This window comes from Dreissena polymorpha, chromosome 5 (genome assembly GCF_020536995.1).
Source record: "Dreissena polymorpha isolate Duluth1 chromosome 5, UMN_Dpol_1.0, whole genome shotgun sequence".
NCBI classification, from domain to species: Eukaryota; Metazoa; Mollusca; class Bivalvia; order Myida; family Dreissenidae; genus Dreissena; species Dreissena polymorpha.
This window is the reverse complement of record NC_068359.1, coordinates 81,734,839-81,755,402: the sequence shown is the minus strand read 5'-3', so window position 1 is coordinate 81,755,402 and position 20,564 is coordinate 81,734,839. Positions and strand designations below refer to the sequence as shown.

At 33.9% G+C, this 20,564-nt stretch overlaps 1 protein-coding gene across 1 annotated transcript in view; it reads right to left on the bottom strand.

Annotated features, from left to right (window-relative positions):
* The window catches only part of LOC127881081 (deleted in malignant brain tumors 1 protein-like), a 77,525-nt gene extending 57,123 nt beyond the window's left edge, over nt 1–20,402 (bottom strand). Inside the window, 7 exon segments of the mRNA XM_052428706.1 lie at nt 3,582–3,766; nt 4,640–4,787; nt 6,649–6,818; nt 15,693–15,846; nt 16,774–16,937; nt 19,074–19,230; nt 20,225–20,402. Of these exon segments, the coding sequence (XP_052284666.1) occupies nt 3,582–3,766; nt 4,640–4,787; nt 6,649–6,818; nt 15,693–15,846; nt 16,774–16,937; nt 19,074–19,230; nt 20,225–20,276 (1,030 nt within the window). The 5' untranslated portion in view covers nt 20,277–20,402.
* Nucleotides 20,403–20,564: the final 162 nt, after the last annotated feature.

Here is a 20,564-nt window from a genome sequence, read left to right as displayed (position 1 = left end):
CCTTTGGTTTGCCCAAACTTCCCATTGACATGTTACACCGGATGCCTACCTAAGTATACTGCAGATGGACCAACATAATACGCCTCTGGAATAGATTAGAGCTGATGGACCCTAACCGACTTTGTTCACGGGTATTTGTGATTTGGAAGTTTGACACAAACTGGTGAAAGTGTTGAAAGATATAATGGTCAATTTTGGCTTAGTAGACGCTTACAATTCAAAATGAACGATGGACTTCAACAACTTACGACATGTCAAGAAAAAATGCATTACAATGAGGTCGCCAAATGTCAAATTAAAGCCCTAACTGAGACCAAAGCCTTTACTAAAACGAGAAATGTAATACGAAAAATAGTAACAATAGATTTTAAAAATGTACTTAATTTATTTTAACGAAAATTCACACGCACGATTTTATAATTGTGTACTCCGCCCATTATTTGATACAAATTACTGTAATGAAACATTATTTTAATGCTAATTTATAATTACTTTGAATATCTTGATATGTAAGTGTCTTATCGGCTTAATTAGATGGTGTAACCGTCTAATATGTTCTTATGTATATATAGTGTTACATTTATAAAGTCACTGTAAAAAAATAATTACTTAATTTACTTACAATATTATGAAAAATTTGACATCTAATTGTGACCTTGTACTTTGAGTAAGATTCATGGGTGTCCCACGCAACACACATTCTTCACAAGGTGAAATTGTGTAGTTACTTTGTTTTCAAATATCATTATGATTGAAAAAAGGTATAGACTTTAAAAGCTTATTTCATTTGACCTTTTATCTCTAAGTACGATCATGGCCTTTGAGCTTAAATGTGCGATCTTCTCATAGTAAACTTGTACTGTATTCAAGATGAATTATTAAGTTACAGTCCAAGCACGCTTTTTTGTCTACTCACGCCTTCCAAAGTGGTTGAAAGGTCACTCATTTCAATGATAGTTTTACAAACATTCCGTATTTTTATCTATAGTGCTCATGCGGATAACGGTATTGCAATAACATTGCATTCCTAATTATTGTCCAACATCGATGGATAGAGTCTCTGTGAAAGCTCTTTATGACTATAATAACATATATTAAACTAAGCACTTTTACCTAGGAAGTCTGTATTTTTAGGGCTGCAACGAATCCAAAATATTTGTTCGGATCCGAATCCGAATCCAAAAAAGGTTTCTTCGGATTTTTTCGAATCCGGATCCCTCAGATAAGAGAAAATTAGAAATTCTGTCTAAATTATAGAAATGAATGTATTATAAGTATGATTTGACTTACTCTGCCATTCGCAAAATTAGCCAATGGATACAAATTGAACTATTTGGCTACAGAAAATTCAATTTGTCTACAACTTTTTCTTCATTAAACTCAAAAATATCCAAAACATAGAAGAATTTTGCGAAAACAAGGCGAATTAGGCTAAAGATTTTTTTGAGCCAGGGGAAGCCCTGAAAAACAAAGCAAATTTTGTCATTTAATATTGTAGCAATGTCAGAATAAAACGGAAACCTCAACACTTATTTCACTCAATAGCTTGCTCTTTAACATACACTTCTCACTGTGCATGCAGTTTGATGTTTGTTTTCACAAAAATTAACATATCAACATTGTTCCGGTACTGGCAAGCCCTATGAGCACTGACGAGGTTTCCTGCTGTGGAAAAGATTCTCTCACTTGGAATTAAGGCTCCTTGCATCACAAGATAGCATTTAAACTAAGTATATGACGAAAGATGCTTGCAAGACAATACATGATAGTAACACAATTTGACAGGTCGCGAAATTATGCAAAATTTACCTGAATAACATTCCAGCCACACTGGATACACCTACCGTTGTTTTTAATACAACTCAGAAAGACAATAAGGAATGAAAACTTATTTATTGCCATTATACATTGAATTTGTTATGTGTAAATCCTCCATGATTTTGAATTCGATTTGCTTTCGGCGCTAATTACGAAATGTCCAATGATACTCTTAGACAATAAAAGCCGAAAGATCTCGAATGATCTACTATTTGACTGCCACACCTCAATAAATATCGACTATTATACGTACATTTTATCTTTAAAACAGAACCAGTCTGTATAAAAACAATACATACAACTATGAAAAGAAATATTCGGAACCGAAATTTCCAAAGGTGGATCCGTACCCGCGAATCTGAAGTTGGATCCGATATCATCGGATATTTCGGGTACCCGTTGCAGCCCTAGTATTTTTAACAAATATATAATATATACTTATTGAAATGTATTATTAGTTTTAAATAATAATACCGCCTCAGTTATCGCTATACCCGTTTAGCACTCCTTAACGTAAAATAAAAAATAAAGACAATACTCCGAACATTATACATTTTTTTATCCTGCCTCTGTTGCTAACATTGACCAAATAAAGCAGGGTCGAATACATTTTATTCCTATCTCCGGTCAACAGGAAGTAGTGTATTCCTACGCACGCTGTGACGATTAACATGTTATAATATTTGACCTTTGAAATTTATTGTGACGAATCATGAACGTTATCGTTATATTATGTCTCATCCTATTTTTTCTTCATTAAAATATATTACCGAACCAGCTTTCCGTATTTATCATTTTCATTCTTGATAACTCGATTACGCAATTCATGACGTTTCTAGTGTGACGTCATTTATCAGGCGAAACATAAATCGAGTTTCTCTAAGGAGTTTACTTTAGGGAAAACAATTTTGACATTGTGTTTTAAACAGTATTTTTTTCAAATATTTTTAAAGCATCGAACGAATAATAAACGTATTTCGGATTGTGTGTTTGTCAGTCATAATTGTTAACTTCGATAGGAATAAAATAAATCGCTACGGCAGGATAACGATTTCGTAAATCGGATTTTGCCTTTTGGGTCAGAGTGGTAAGCATTCGATACAAACGCTATCATAAAGTGTGTGGTTTAAATTCATGTTGATAATAGGGATAGAAAAACAGAAAATGGATTTCGATAAAGGGATGGGAGAACAAACAATGGATGTGTATAGCGTTGTAAAATTATTGTTATAAGCAATGGATCAAAGTTGTCATTAAGGTAAATCAAATTTAGTTTTTGTTTTGCTGCTGCATTTTTTATTTATTTTTTACCAAGAAAAATATCACATTCTCGATTCGCTTTTTATTTCTTCTAATTTTTCCAATAGGAAAGTATTAAAACAGTATAAACAGGAACTATTTTTTACGTGACACAGTCGGTAGTTATTCGGTCGTCTGGAATGTTGTGTACATGTAGGATGTTCGACAAGAATAATTATATTGTTATGTCAATTTATCATTTGTCTTTGATAACGGCATGAAGCAGGATAAACAGAATACATGGTTGGTGCCGAGATGGAGAAAGTTTATCCGGTTCGGTCCGAAACAGAAAAATAAGGCTCGCTAAAGCTCCTCCTATTTTATTTTTCTAAGCTTCACCGGATAAACTTTCTCCATCTCGGCACCAACCATATATTCTCTATATTCATGTGCTCATAACAACACCATACCTATCAAGAGAATACCAAGCAATGGTCAACATATACAACTTGACATTAACCTACCCGGAACGCACACGACTCCCACATCTTCGGAATGAGTACAGTCGTTAACTCCCCAAGCGTTGTGTTTACATTGGTAGATATGTCTCTCGTTACCAATGCATTGCACGTCATCCAGCCAAATTGTGCCGGTACCAAGACCATAGTAGCCTCCGGATCTAAAATACGCTCTAGACTGGGCTCCGGATCTAATAGACAAATTTAGGGTTAAAAGTGAAATCACAGAATTAAATAATTAGCAAATAAGAATGCTTACACAGGATTCATATTAAACACTTGATAATTTTAATTCAAATGTAATTCAATAGTAAATGTACAATCAAAATTTCGTAAGGTACGATCTAGGTTTAAATAGGTTGCATAATGCTAACACACATCCGAAAACTTAGGGTGGATTGGTGAATCGATCTGTTGTTTTATTTTTTTTTAACTTTTTTATATCCAAAATTTAATTGTATTCTGCTCAATTTAGATTTTTAAACATGATATTACTCAACATCAAGTTTAATTAAATAAATGATAATTCTAAAACTTGTCTTATTCAGAACGCCATGGAGGAGCAACAGAATGATAAAACATGGAATACAGTGTAGCACCTGCTATTTCAAATTAGATAAGTTTTTATCTGGCAAACAAATCATTAGAAAACCCCATTGTCAGAGACACACTTTATTTCAAACATATCAACTTCAGTAGCGTCATAAAACAGGTACTTGATTTCGCGAAATTTGTAAGATGACAGTGGTAAAGCGAAATTTCTGTGAGTTGTTCATTCAGCAAACATAAAGATCATATGTAGATTTTGTAATGGCAAAAATAACATATTTTATGTCTATGTCTCTATACTTTATTGTGCAGAATTCGGCTTGACCGGCAGACGAGTTTTCTTTATTAAAAAATTGTCCTAATTCTTCAACATCCAAACGACAAATGCATACCTTTTTGAATACTTAATTTCAAAGAAGCCATATGGAAATAGACTCAGAAATTTATCGACGACTACTCAAAAAGGTTTTTGGACTACACAAATAATAATTATTAACTACCACCAATTTTCTCACCCTGTCATGTTGAGCATGTTGCAGATAACAGCTGCGCTTTTATCGTCAAAATGATCATCGCACACGGTACCCCAGATCCCCTGCCTCAATATTTCGACCCGGCCTTCATTTGGCGATGGACCCCCTGCCAGACGCACACTTTCTGTTGCTTCAGGTAAAAAAACACGTTCCTTACAAATAATAACTAACAATTAATTATGTTTGTTTGAGTAATTACATCATTATCACAAACACCTCCATTACCATCCAACAACATCATCATCATCGTCCTTATTCGACTCACGTAGGCAAACGACACCAGCGACCTCGTTGTGATTGCAGTTTTTATTGCCTAATTTTATGACTACACAACGAAACAATCGCTTTCAAGCAAAGGAGCGGACCGTTACGGACACTTGCGGCTTCGAATGATTATTCATTGTCGTCCAGATACTATTCAAACCAGATCTATCAAATACGCCTTTGGTTTGCCCAAACTTCCGCATTGACAAGTTACACCGGATGCCTACTCAAGCCTACTGCAAATGAACCAACATAACACGCCTCTGGAATAGATAAGAGCTGATGGACCCTAACCGACTTTGTTCACGGGTATTTGGAATTTGGAAGTTTGACACAAACTGGTGACAATGTTGAAAGATATAATGGTCAATTTTGGCTTAGTAGACGCTTACAATTCAAAATGAACGATGGACTTCAACAACTTACGACATGTCAAGAAAAAATGCATTACAATGAGGTCGCCAAATGTCAATTTAAGCCTTAACTGAGACCATAACCTAAATTAAAACGAGAAATGTAATACGAAAAATAGCTAAAATACTCAAACATCGATAAAGGCCAAAATAACGTTCTTAACTAGTTCAAGACAGAAACGGTATACTGCCGGTACGTTTCGAAACTGACATGTTTTTATGAAATTATTATGTATATTAATCTGATATGGAAAAGTTTGTTACTTCATATAATTGAGTGCACAAAACAATTAGCCAAATTTATTGTTAAAGCACTTAATACAAGAGGAACTGTGACAAACTTCAAATATTTCGACATAATATTTGAATATGTAAAGTATGGTATTCTAAGTAAAGATATATTCATGCCAACGATTTGATAATAACATAACGAATCTCTGTCAATGCTTTCTTCCTTCTATTAATGTATATAAACAAGTGCACTCTAACAAACGTTTTAAACGATGTTATATTAATACTTTAATTTCTTTTGATATTCAGGTTACTTAAAAGGGGGATATAACAGTGTAGTTCGTTCTAATGTATATGAAATGTTTTATAAACACATGTCACTATGATTACAATCTACTCACTCTACTGACAATTGCATTCAAAGTTTGAAATCTAAATGAGTCTGGTCTTTTGAGTCATATACATAGGTTTTAAATAAACACATGTCTTTACATGGTGAAAGTTTGTGGAAAGTTATGTTTGAATATAAGTAAGCATAATTAAAGTTATAATCTGAATAAGCTGTATTAAATTTATCGTAGGACGTAAACATTCAATATTTGCCTATGAGCTTAAAAATAGAATCTTTACATTGTGAAGGTCTTTACATGGTGAACAGTGAACTGAAAAATGTCAAGATAAATTATAAAATTGCAGTCTGGGCAGGCTTGGCTATTCAAACGCAGTAACGCCGAACTTAATGTACACACTCTTATCTCTTACCATAATAAACGCGTTCTGCACATGATGAACTTTGAACTCAGACCATGTACAGACAGATAGCCGATTTAATTGGGAACATCAAAGGTTTTTCCTCCGAAATGAGTCACGTTATATATATATATATATATATATATATATATATATATATATATATATATATATATATATATATATATATATATATATATATTTATACACGTTTTATTCAAGAAATTTAAGATAACACATAATTAATACTGTTTTCAATATTCCACAGACATCACAGCCACAAACACGACCACAGCCAACAAACACCACCATCGGAACCCCTTTTCGACTTACAGAAGCAGCGGATACTAGCATTCTCGGTGTGATTGCAGTTTGAATTTCCCCAACCATTATGACCACATAACGCAACATCTGTCTCATTTCCGGAACAGTTAAGATCGTCCAACCAAACATGACTTGCTCCTTGCCCGTATGACGCATTACGTAAGGCGAGTGCACCTTGTCTGAAAAGTACGTCATTCAAACACTTAAACAAAATACAAGTAAGAATAATAAATCCGATTCAATTGGACTATAATAATAATGTTAATAACAATAAAAATAATGGTAGTAATAATAAAAATATTATTATCATTATTATAAGTATTATTATTATTATTATTATTATTATGATTATGATTATGATTATCATTATTATAAGTAGCAGTAGTAGTAGTAGTTGTAGTTGTTGTCGTAGTAGTAGTAGTAGTAGTACAACAAACGCACGGTCAAGCGATTTTAGCATCTTAAGCAAGAGTTATAACAAATCACCTTAAATGAAACTGTTTTGCGCTTGAAGAAAATAAAATTAACTTAAATAATATTAATAAATGTGCGTATTTAATAACTATTTAAACATCATATTTAATGTTCCGGAAAAAAAGCGCTCAAGATAAGGTCAATGCTAACAAAATATTTATCTTACAATGATATTATAATGCCTCTTAATGTTACGTTACATTATGACGACGAATAATATTTCCTATAAATACTACGTGCACGCGTTGAAATGTTCCGTTTAAGACACTGGTTGTTTCCTTAAATGAAAACTCTAATATCCTTATCAAATAGATTATACATCGGTAGCTATACGTGTATGATTTAATAAGTTAATGATATACATGAGTTTAATGAAACAGGTGATGGTAACAGTTGTTACTTATACGGTACCTTAAATAAAAGACTCTAATAGGCGTTGAGGTTTCTGTTATTTATGTTATGGTCTTATAACGAGTTTCAAATAATTTTATAATTGTTATAAGCAAATTTTCTTTATCCTATAAAGGAAGCACCAAACACAATCATGCTCAAACAATTAAAAAACGGTACTTGAATCCATAGCTTAATCATTAAAACCTTTGCTCTTAACTTTATAACAACTTAGAGTGTGAAATTCAGGACCAGTGTCGCATCCTTTATTTGCAACTTGTTGCAAATCATTGTATGGATGCAAGACCTTTGTGGACATCTGGTACTAGAGTCCGCCGGAAGCCAGATGCCCGAAGTGTAGGAGCCAGGACGGCACACCACGTGCCGTCAAAGAGCTTCATGCGGCAGTGCGTGCACTCAGGGGCATTGTTCATTATACTTGAATTTTATATGTTAAGCATTAATTTGGAACTTTTTGTCATATGGTCGACGTAGCTCTCGGCAAATATATTTATGGTTCCTGTGAAGGGACTGTAATAACAACGCAGAACAATATATCAAAGATATACGAAGTTTATGTTCTGGCGGTCAAGTGGCAAACGCCTACATTAATCACCAGTATTACACAACAATAACAGTAATAAAATTTATAACAAGAGATGTGTTCGTCAGAAACACAATGCCCCCTATTGCGCCACTTTGAAATAAAAAAAAATGTTTTTGACCTTTGACCTTTACGGATGACCTTGACCTTGACATTCCACCACTCAAAATGTGCAGCTTCATGAGAACGCCACTTTGAATATTTTTTTTAACCTTTGACCTTGAAGGATGACCTTGACCTTGAACTTCCACCACTCACAATGTGCAGCTTCATGAAAATGCCGCTTTGAAATAATTTTTTCATTACCTTTGACCTTAAAGGATGACCTTGACCTTAAAGGATGACCTTGAACTTCCACCACTCACAATGTGCAGTTTCATGAGAACGCCGCTTTAATTTTTGTTTACCTTTGACCTTGAAGGATGATCTTGACCTTGAAGGATTACATTGACCTTGAACTTCCACCACTCAAAATGTGCAGATTCATGAGATACACATGCATGCCAAATATCAAGTTGTTATCTTCGATATTGAACAATTTATGGCCAATGTTAAAGTTTTCGGACGGACGGAATATAAGGATGACCTTGACCTTCATTTTTTACCATTCAAAATGTGCAGCTCCGTGAGATGCACATGCATTCCAAATATCAAGTTGCTATCTTCATTATTGAAAAAGTTATGGTTAATGTTAAAGTTTTCGGATGGACAGACGCCATATATTTGACATTTGACCTTGAAGGATGACATTGACCTACACCTTTCACAACTCAAAATGTTCAGCCTCATGAGATACACATGCATGCCAAATATCAAGTTGCTATCTTCAAAAGTGAAAAAGCTATGGCCAATGTTAAAGTTTTTGGACGGACGGACAGACGCCATATATTAGACATTTGACCTTAAAGGATGACCTTGACCTTCACTTTTCACCACTCAAAATGTGCAGCTCCGTGAGATGCACACGCATGCCAAATATCAAGTTTCTATCTTCAATAATTCAAAAGTTATGGCCAACGTTAAAGTTTTTTTTTCGGACGGACGGACAGACACACTGACTGACGGACAGTTCAACTGCTCTATGCCACCCTACCGGGGGCATAAACACATGGCACTATTTTAATACAATATGTACACTAAATAACTCACGCTGCATTTAATTAGAAAAGAGATTATAGCAATACAAAGGCAAAGTGTTTAAATTGAATTATCACTTACCTGTATTAACAACGCACAACAATATATATCAAAGATATACAATGTTTATGTTCTGGCGGTCAAGTGGCAAATGCGCGCTTACTTGCGCTTGCCGCGAACCAGTCATGCGTATTATTGGTTTAGGTAATAACAACTGGCTAGGTTGTTAGCTGAACTGTACTTACTGTTTGGAAAGAATTAAGATTAATAGTAAAATAGATAGATATTGATTTCGTATGATGAGATTGTGCAAAGAAATAAGGATTTGTTAATTTACTCTACGACAATTTGTTAAACTGACATGAATAAAACGTAGAAAATAATTCCATTGTTTGAATTACTTGAAGAGAAAGGCAAAGCTGGCCCCGTGATCACAAAACGATTTTGCAATCGGAAATCGATTTTAACTGACATCAATTTTCATTTTTGCCTTTCAACTACAATGGAAATCCATTTTCAATGACAAGCAAAATCGATTTTCGATTGCAAAAAATGTGTTGATAACACGGGGCCTGAACAAAGATATGTTATTGTGCGATGACTATTGAAATGGATGTTATATATGTAATCAAATTTAATAACTTTAAACAAAAACAAAAATCTACGTTGGTATCATAATTTAACGTTAACGTAGATCTATTCATTCTCCCATTATACTAGCCAACATTAGCTGTCCCAATACTCGACTATTCTTCTTCTATAATAGTGTATATTTTATGTATACACAAAATAATATCAAATGAGAAAACTGCGCAGGAATATCAATCATGATTTCCCCCCGAATATAGCAGCGCAGCGCCACTCGTTTTTCGTTTAACCAAACCAAGAGCGGTAAACGGAACCAAATACTTCGTTTCAATTTTCAAATATTGATTTTCGTAAAATTGAAACGAAAATAATTAGAGAAGTACGTTTTTTTAAATAATTTGTACAACAACATAAAAAGATATAAAAAGTCAAGTTGGTTTTCAAATTTTGTGTTTGTTTCGGATATTATGAAATCTGAATATGATATAATATGCCTTGCTTTTCGGGTTTAGTTTAGTCAAATGCAAAACGAAATACAAAAAGACAGAATATACACGGACCCTGCCCCTTCAGAATAGCTTATCTTTTAGAAAACGAAAAAAAGTGTGTAAAGCAATACTAAAAAGAACATCGCGTATACAGAAAGCTATGTTAAAGTGGTATAATTAATTATACAATGATAAATTAGTACAATTACATATTATTCCCTATGGATAGCAAATATTTCGGGAAAATGAAGCCATAAGAGAACAGACAAACTTCAACGTACATAGTGAACAACATAAGATATGTTGTAGAGGAATAAATAAAGACTTAATGACACATAATTTTTATTTCCTCGTAATAAAAGCGCCTTTTTGTGATACCGAAAAAAATGGATTCAAAGAAAAACAACACTTAGGAAAATATGTACAATGCAAGCACAAACTGTTAATATCCATAAAACAATCGTTTTTAACACAATACTTCTAATAATAAACAAATACAAAAGTAACTATCAGTGAGCAGAAAACAGCATATTCGTATCGATGCAAACATACGCGACTTCGTACAAATTAACGAATTTCGCTCGATTAATGCATATTTTTGTTCGAATTGTACGTTCAAATGATTTGCTAACATTTCGAACTACATACGGATCTTTCGATGACATAAGTTTATATAAATCATTTCAACTATTATAAATTAAATAACTTCTAGAAATATATTGCACAAAGCACACATCACAAAGTAGAATTTGTCTTCAACAAATGTTTCACTATGTATACATGTTCTAAATTTTCTAGGCATACTGTTATAGTATCTGTTTCAAAGGTCTTCCAAAAGACGACCGGCAACTCATATGCTTTATGTTGTCAATTTCAATAAAATATTTGTTCTCGTTCAAAGGAGTTATTTAAGTTAACGTATCACGACAGTTGTTTTAATTGTTATGAAACCCCACAAGTGTTATACTTCTCAGATAATCAATGGACATGTACATACGAAGCTGTTTGGAATATTGACCTTGTGATTACATGTATCCTAAATATAACCAACTAACTAGAACATAGAGATCGCTCGATTATCGCTTCAAATTTTTATGCCGAATACTATGGTTATAAACGACCTTTACAGAACATATACGGATGTAGCAGACACAACGTCTTTTAAGTAATTTTACACAATATCTAATATAACAATGAGCTAAAGCTTTAGTTAAAGGAAACCGACCCGTGTCGCCTAAAATTGCATGAAAAGCAGCTTGTTGGTGTACTTTCATGAATGGCGTGCATGCATACATTTGTACATTTTCTATCTATTTATTATTTTCATGGCCCCCAATTTTAGATTCAAATAACAAAAAGAAACACCTCTTAGAATAAAAGACTCAGAAGAACCATCATACCTAGATACCGTCTATCTAGAGCACACAAATACTATGTTTTAATGTCATTACATTTTTACCAGCTTCATTAATTACTTGTTCATTCCGACCTTGCTGGAATATTATCAGCATTTATAATACAATCAGTAACGTCACCACATCTAGAATTAAAATAACCATCTTGCATCAATTTCAAAGTAACCATATTTGACAATGGACACAACATTTTCCAGAAAATCTGTGAAACTAAAGCCTTAAACAAATTTTAACAAGAGCTTGTCACAGTAGTGCCAAATCCCCGCCGAAATGTGTTTGCTTGTGTGACAACATTTGTTTTAGAGAGTAGAAGAATATTTGTAAAACATTGCACCTGTGTCATCTATTTATATTTCAGGGATCAATTAGTTATATAGTGTTGGAGTTATGCTGTAGAGAATAAAATATATGGAAATGAAAGAAAGGCAGGTAATTAAAAAAGAAGACTATAAACAGTTACTGTTCTTCATTACTGTATTTTTCCTTATACTCATTTATTAATTTTACAGTGAATACTTCAGTGTTCAAATTAAAATATTATTGTAAAATTAGATAAAGGGTGATATTTAAATTGAAAAAATAATATATTTACTATGAAATTAAATTAAATATAATTTAAAATTATATATAAATGAAACATAAATAAAAACAAAAAAATCAAAAATAAAAGGAGATAATTCAAAAACTACAATCGACAGAGTTATGGTTTACTGCACTTCTCCTAAGTGCCAACTGTTGATATTTCTAGTTTCCAGTAAATCCCTTCTGTAGATTTAGAGTTATGCTCCCAACAAAAAAATATTGTGAAATTAAATAAAAAGAGATATTTCAAAAACTAAGGTAGATATAGTTATGGTTTTGAGTCACTGCACTTCTCCTACTTGCCATCTGTTTGTATTTAAAGTTTCAAGTAAATCCCTTATTTAGATCTAGAGTTATGCTCCGGACAAAAATTGCTTTGAAATTATATAAAGGATGATTATTAAAAAACTAAGGTAAATAGAGTTTTGCTCTGGACAAAGTTTCGGACGGAAGGGCGGAAAGACGGACGCACAGACGGACGCACAGACGGACGGAGACCATTACTATATCCCCTCCGAAATGTTTTTCGGCGGGGATAATAAAAAGGCGAGGTGAAAAATTAACTTAAATGTTTATTTCATCGGACTGAACAAAATAATGATTGTCTAATAACAGTACAGAACGGTTATCAAATTTTGATAAAACGCGCTTACCAAAGCGATCGTTGTTATTAGTAAATAAACCAATTGCTTAGAATAATTTACTAAAAATCTGCAGGTTTTTGTTCGCTGATCATGGACTAAATTTTACCTTTTTTTACCTTAAAATCGTGTAAGCAATGTTCTTGGAAGAAAATGTTAGAAAAAGGTTTGTAAATGAAAAATTGTTAGAATTACGAAATATTATATTAAATATCTATTTCGTCTGCCCCAAATCAGGGAAGGCTTGGAAAAGGACAACCGTTTCCCCTGTGATTTGGAAATGCGGTATTACAAAAGCCTACTTGCGTTTCAAAAAGACTAAACAATCATTATTTATGTCCATCTTCTTATAAAAAAAGGAAACACACACAAGGTATTTCTTTGCGTTGCGAAAGTTTTATCTCGACGAGTGTATAAAGCGACTAATATAAATGGCCTTTTTACATGTTTCAACTACATAACCGCATTTGCGGAGCGTGTTTCAAAAGATACGAATGTGTTTGCCCTGACAGGTGATTGTTAAAATGCATTAAAGTGAGCATATATTCTTGCGGGCACAAGTAGAAAATTATCACTTTTCATCACTGAGTAAGGAGTTGTGTTTGATAAAAGCTGCGACACATGTTCATTCTGAAGTTTTCATGTTGATCTTTAATTTCAAATGTGTAAATTGATATTGTATCTTCATAATTCGATTTACTTGAATTAATTGTGCCGTTCCGGTAACATTATACGAGTTGCTTATAACTATATGTTCTATTATTCGTTATTAAGTAAACTCATCGAAAATAACGCCATTGTATTCGAGAATGCGTCTTTTGAATTAAAAGTATTTAACTCTAAAAGGACTCGGAGGACTGATTGGACTGGTTCAGAGATTAGCTCGTATCATATACATGCCGACACTACCTGCCAAATATTAAAATATGATTATTGTTATATATCATTTTCTATCGTTACTTTTCCTTTATGATATCTTTCACTGATAATTCTTTTTGAAGAAAACTGCATCGATATTCATTTAATTACAAAACAACATTACAATTCGAAATTCGTTCCAAATCTATATAGTTTAAACTTATGAATTCGGTGTCTACCGTATAGCCAAAAGAGGTAACACTGCGAGGAGTTTGTAAGAGCACGTATGTTAAGAATAGATTTCAATTTAATATGATGGTAATTCTGGCCCAATATGCGTCTTTAAAAGGAACTAAATTTGGATTGACCAACATAGACCGTTAGAATGTAAAACAATTATAATATCTAAATGCATGTATTGTTGGGCATCTTATATTGTTACATTTTCCTTACAAAGGAGGGAGTGATGGGATTACAGATGCTTGTTTTAGATATAAGAAGCACCTTCATTTGTTGTTTGCATTTCATTTAACAAGCCATTTACTCGCACATTCACATATGTTTTCTAGATCGAAAGTTACTAGATATACGACAGATGTTGTGTTATCGACCATAAGTGTCATGTTTCCAACATTGTTTGCTACAATATCTTTTTTATCTATTACAAATAGAAATGGTCGGAGTAAAGTTCTTTGAGTAACATTCGCAAGAATACTATTCCAGTGTGAGCTGCCACCACTTCAACCGTTTGTATCCAGTTAGTTAAAGATATTGTATACTATACAGGTAATTAAGTATTTATTCCCGGTTTCTTAGTTTGTGAGGTAAACTCTTTTGCCAAAACAATCTCAAACATGGCGCCTGTGTCCCACAACACAACTTGTATTTCTTTACCAGAATCAATGGTACTTAAATGCACTGATCAACAAAATAAAGTGAAAAATAAAATGCATAATATGAAAACCAAATAAATAACAAGGCATATTTATCACAAATGGGTTTGATCTAATTATCTTCAGCACTATTTGAGAAATCTTAGTTTTAGTTGTATCTAATGCGTTTGTCCGAGTTATTTAAGATTTTGGGGATGGACCGACAGATTATCAGATACACACTGGAAGAGATTATTTAGTTTTTTTTTGTAGTTTTTTGTTTAAGTGGCATGGCCTTTAACCTCTATTGAATAAAGGTCGTACAGAATCCTCACGTTCCTCATACCTTTGATTACAAAACAAAAAAATGAAGAATCGGTCATACTCTTCACGTTATCTGATACAACTGTACGTTTTATTCAAGTACCATGTGTACGTTTTAAAACCTCTTAGGATCCAGTTTTTAAGCCGGACAAACATATAGGATGGACGGATGGTATAAGTACAGTCCCCTTAGATGAAAGTGGAAGGAAACAATACCCATTTGTTACATAAGCATTACAAAAATACTTGTTCAAATATAATTTAATCAAAAAAGGAACATATGAGCTTCTTAAGAGCTAATAAAAAATGTAACTGGAGATGCAACAATTTCACGAATCTTAAACGTTTACAGTTGTTCTTTGGGTTTTTTCATTGTGTATTGTAAGGTTATGAGAATATTCGTAAAATATCGTCTTCATAAAGTCTGGTTTCCGAAAGAACGGTATGTCAATAGTATTGTTAGCATAATGAATTGTTAGACCAATAGAATGTAGAACAACAAAGAGCGTGTTTACGTAAATACTCTGAATAAATTTAATTATGCTCCATGTGGCTCTTTTTCAAACCATTATAAAAGCTGCACATCATCTTACGTTAACCTGCACAATGATAACTGCAAGAAGTAGTGTCAATCCATTGTTTCAATTAATCCTTTACTTATAATCGCTCTTTAAAATTACCTTGAATATCCCAGCATTCCACACAATACGGCAGCATCATTGACGTCAAAACTGCCATCACAGATCGTACCCCATGTGTTGTTGTAAAGAATCTCCACACGGCCTTCGTTGTTAGTCCGACCTCCGACAAGTCGTATCGGTGTAATACCTGCGTCTAAACAGTAACCAAGGCGCGCACCATTTTTATTAACTTGTACAATTATATAACTTAAACACTCTTAACAAGAAACAATATCTGCATGATACGGAAAACCGTTAGTGTCATCGTGGTTACACATCAAAATCCAGATGGCGACAATGCGATAGTATGATGGCGACAATGCGAAAGTACGATGGCGATAATGCGATAGAACGATGGCGACAATGCGACAACACGATAGTACGATGGCGACAATATGTTAGTACGATGGCGACAGTGCGACAATACGATGGCGACAGTGCGATTGTACGATGGCGACAATGCGATAGTGCGATAATACGATGAAGACAGGTCGACAATACGATGACGACAGTGTCATAGTACGATGGCGACAGTACGACAACGCGATAGTACGATTGCAACAATGCGATAGTACGATGGCGACAATAGGATGATTCGATGGCAATAGTACGATTTGACTATCGCATTGTCGCCATGGTACTATCGCGCTGTCGCATTGTCGTCATCGTACTATCGTATTGTCGCCATCGCACTATCGCGTTGTCGCCATCGTACTATCGCATTGTCGCCATCGCACTATCGCATTGTGCCATCGTACTGTCGCACTATCGCCCTCTGGATTGTAATGTGTAACCACGATGTCCCTAACGGTATTCCGTAGCTTGATGAGTACTGGTTAAAACCAGTGTAGATTTATTTTTACTTTTGGTAAGAATAAGATTAAATTTGTTTTACATATGCTGAAACAAATCATGGTTAATAAATCTGGCATACCTAGAATAATGTGGTTGAGCATCGAGCACTACATTTAAAATTGTGCATGATTTTTAATTAAGGAAAGCTTATAAAAAAATCGGGCTCTAAAGATGCGAAACATATAAGAATGCGTTTATTAAAAAAGTGAACAAGTCACTGACATACTTTGTTGACAAATTACTCCCGCATCCATGGAATGATTGCAGTCTTCCTTCCTCCATGTACAATTCGCGAGCGTGGTTTCCGTCCCATCGCAGTTCACATTTGAAAGATGAATTTCACCGGTCCCTTCACCGAACAAACTATAAGTACTAGGCACGGCTCCAGAACTGCCATACAAAAAGCATTGTATGGGTATATAATGTTGAGTGACCACTGCCTCACAATTGAAGCAACACTCAAGTTACTCATTATACAAATTGACACAAGAGGGTAAAGATCGCCTTTAGTCGCACACATGTGTGATGGGTGCGGTTAGTTTAGAATCAAGGTACAAAATTTGACCAATAATTGTTAACGACAACACTCTTTTGACACATACCAAATATCAGACACGTTATTATTCTACATAATTCAGTGTAAAACATATAACCCCGCACCTCAATCAGGTCTCATTGTGACCTCAGAAGTATAATTGGAACAAGCTTAGTTGATGACTAATCACAATATGATGTTGCAATTCAAAGACCTCTTGGCCGTGTTATTTCAAAGATAAAGATTTGTTAAGTTATTTCACTATTAAATTCAGATCTATATAATTTGGGGCGTTTTAAGTTTTTACCCAGAGGATTTATTTCAGCAATCTTTGTAGAGGGCAGTTTTACGATGTTACACACCAAATATTAATTATTACTCATGTGGTTTCAAAATGATTTTTTTTTCAATAGTTAACAATCGAAATCTGCATATATCATGCAACTCCCATTTTTTTCCATGATGCATCACTTGCCTTTTTACATGCAAAAAATCAAAGCTTTGCGACCTGTGGTGTAAGAGAATAAGGTTTAACGCGTGTTTCAGTATATAGTTCAATACACATAATGTTACCTTGTGGGAAGTCAATAATGGCAACATGATTTGAATACAACTAGTAGGGGACTACTATACACAGTTCTGCACCAAATGATTCTTGCAATTTCAGAGCACAAGATGGTTTATTCATCTTATTTACTACATACGTGTACAGAATTCAAGTTATCGGTGGGGCGTGGCGAGTTATGAGCTAAAGAGCATGATTTGAAGATAACAAGTGTAGAGAAACACGATAACATTTTAAAAATCAAATAGTTCACCGTTAATACTTGTGGTTTCAGTAAAGATTATTTTTTAAGTAAATAAAAAATATGAACAGTTTCGATCCCATTGGTATGATTTAAACAATATGTGTCGAACACCACTATCTAGGTTCCCAAAACCAAATATTAAAGTTGTGTGCCTTGTGGCTTACGAGACGAAAATATTAACGTTAATTTGCTTTATAATTCTGCACATAGCACGTAAACCACGGTAATCCCAGGGGAATGATTCGAATAAATTTGGTAGAGAACTACTATTTTATGTGACAAGCCAAACGACTAACATTTGTACCTTGCATTTTTGGAGACATATATCTGTTTATTCTTCACTATACACATATTGGTAATTAAAAATAAGTGACACCCGGGTGTAACAACTTTTCAACTCAGTCGCTGAATAAGAACACACTTGGAAGAGGATCACCACATGCAAAATATCGAACCTTTTGGTTCCCTCGATCCTAGATTGTTTTAATGTTATCACTATATTGATGTACAAAAAACCAGATACCACAGAGCAAGGCCAATTTTGATTTTCTTTTATAAACTCTGCCGTATAAGCCCTATATTTATATATATATATATATATATATAAATATAGGGCTTATACGAACAACTGTTCGAATACAAACTAGCGTTATTTTATATGCGAGGTTAATCATAAAAGAAATGCTTTATACTAAACATACACATGTACGCACTAATGTAAAAGTTTTTCAACGTATATGAAGTATATTTAATGAAAATTATACGTTAACAGTTTTAGGTATGATTTAAGCACACTAAGTAGACGACCACATGGTATACAACTTGAACACCTGACCCTTGCTGTGTCAAAGAAGAAGGTTTCAAATAAATGTGTATTATCTATTTTAGCTCTTATGACCGACCCATTCTGCGGACCACAAATTAACTTTACAGGAGAAACAACAAAGGAAATTTCCTGGAAATGTTTGAATAAAACGTTTCCACAAGACACTCAAAGAACGACGAACACAAGGCGATCCCCAAAAACGGAACAAACAGATCAGACTTGCATCACATAAACATAAATACATTAAACACACACATTTCTCATGGTTATTTGTGTGAGTGTGTCTGTGCGTGCACGTGTGTTTCATAACTCAATAAAATAACCCAAAAATATTGACGCATAAGTCGCATGCTTACAATGGCAACCCCAGCTCCCTACAGACAACGGCCGCATCTGACCGGTCCCATCCAATATCGCACACGGTTCCCCATGTGTTGTTGTACAGGACCTCCACGCGACCTTGATTGCCTAGATTACTACCAGCTAATCGTAGCTTACTATAATGTAATGTACCTGAAATGTAACAATAATATAAATAAAATGATGGATTATTTTCCAACACTTTGCCTTTTATAAACATGTGCTGACCATAAAAAAGGGATCCGAAATAACCCATTTTACATTCGTAGCACATTCACTTTCTGATAATTCAAAAGAACGGAGAGATCACAGGGATGGTATTCATAGTATGTTTCCTCCAATCGGATCATTGGTTCCCGAGATCATCTACACAATTCCACAGAAACTGTCGTATTTATAATAAAAAGTTATAAATCTCTTCAAAACTATCTGAGCGGAACAATCTGACAATATTCACATGTATAAACTAAACTGATACTGTATATAGATCGTGTTTGTGAAAAATGTCCGTTTATTTTTTAAACGGTATGAAATAAATATTGGAAGTGTGTATTTGCATAGGAAGGAAAATTGCCATATCATTATTCCTATGATCTCCATTTGAAAAAACAAATTATTGTTGGTATATACCAAAATAACTTGTATGCACATTAACAGTTACCGTATGTCATACAAAACTGTATATACATAACTGACAAATACCATTAAATTTCGTCATCTGTACAATTAAGTTGTAATTAACATGCATGTTAAAAATCAGTAATAATAAAAACTAGTAAAGTAAACATGATCTTATCCCGAATAAACAGACCACAAAGACTAATATAAAAGTATTTATTTGTTCTAATTTAAGAAATAATTATATTCGTTTAACCGTTTGTGAAAAGGACGTACATCAATGGAATTAATCAATGCATTGGTCATTACTTTTTGAGAACTCCAATGAGCCAGATTTGAGGTCGAACGGACCGACGGACAGACGGACATTTGGACGGTGCGAGAGATACCAAACTTATATTGGCCCACAGAGAAACAGCGTACAGGGACTCAAAACTTACATATTTTTAATGAAATAAACTTATTTTTTGCCAATTTGTAAACAGTAACCAAATAACATATAGCATCCATTCATTTTATAGACACTTACCAACATAGTCAATAATTGTCCAAATAAGTAATATAAAACTTAATGTCCACATCTTTTTTCCCTAACCATTGCACAATTGAAACAGTACAAATACCGACTGTCGGTTGCACGCTATCATTTGAAGACTCAAGATAACGCGCTGTTTATAGAACTCAGCGGTATCTTAAAGATTACGTCGAAGTGCTCACATTGATAAAATCCTGGAAAACTAGCGCGATGCGACAAGCAATGTAAATAAGAGAACCGTGTTGTACCAATCGTAACACTTCGTCCATCTCCGGAGTCTCCGTAAAGAGTGGACTCGTACCTTCTGCCCACCATCTTGGCCTTGATACACCCA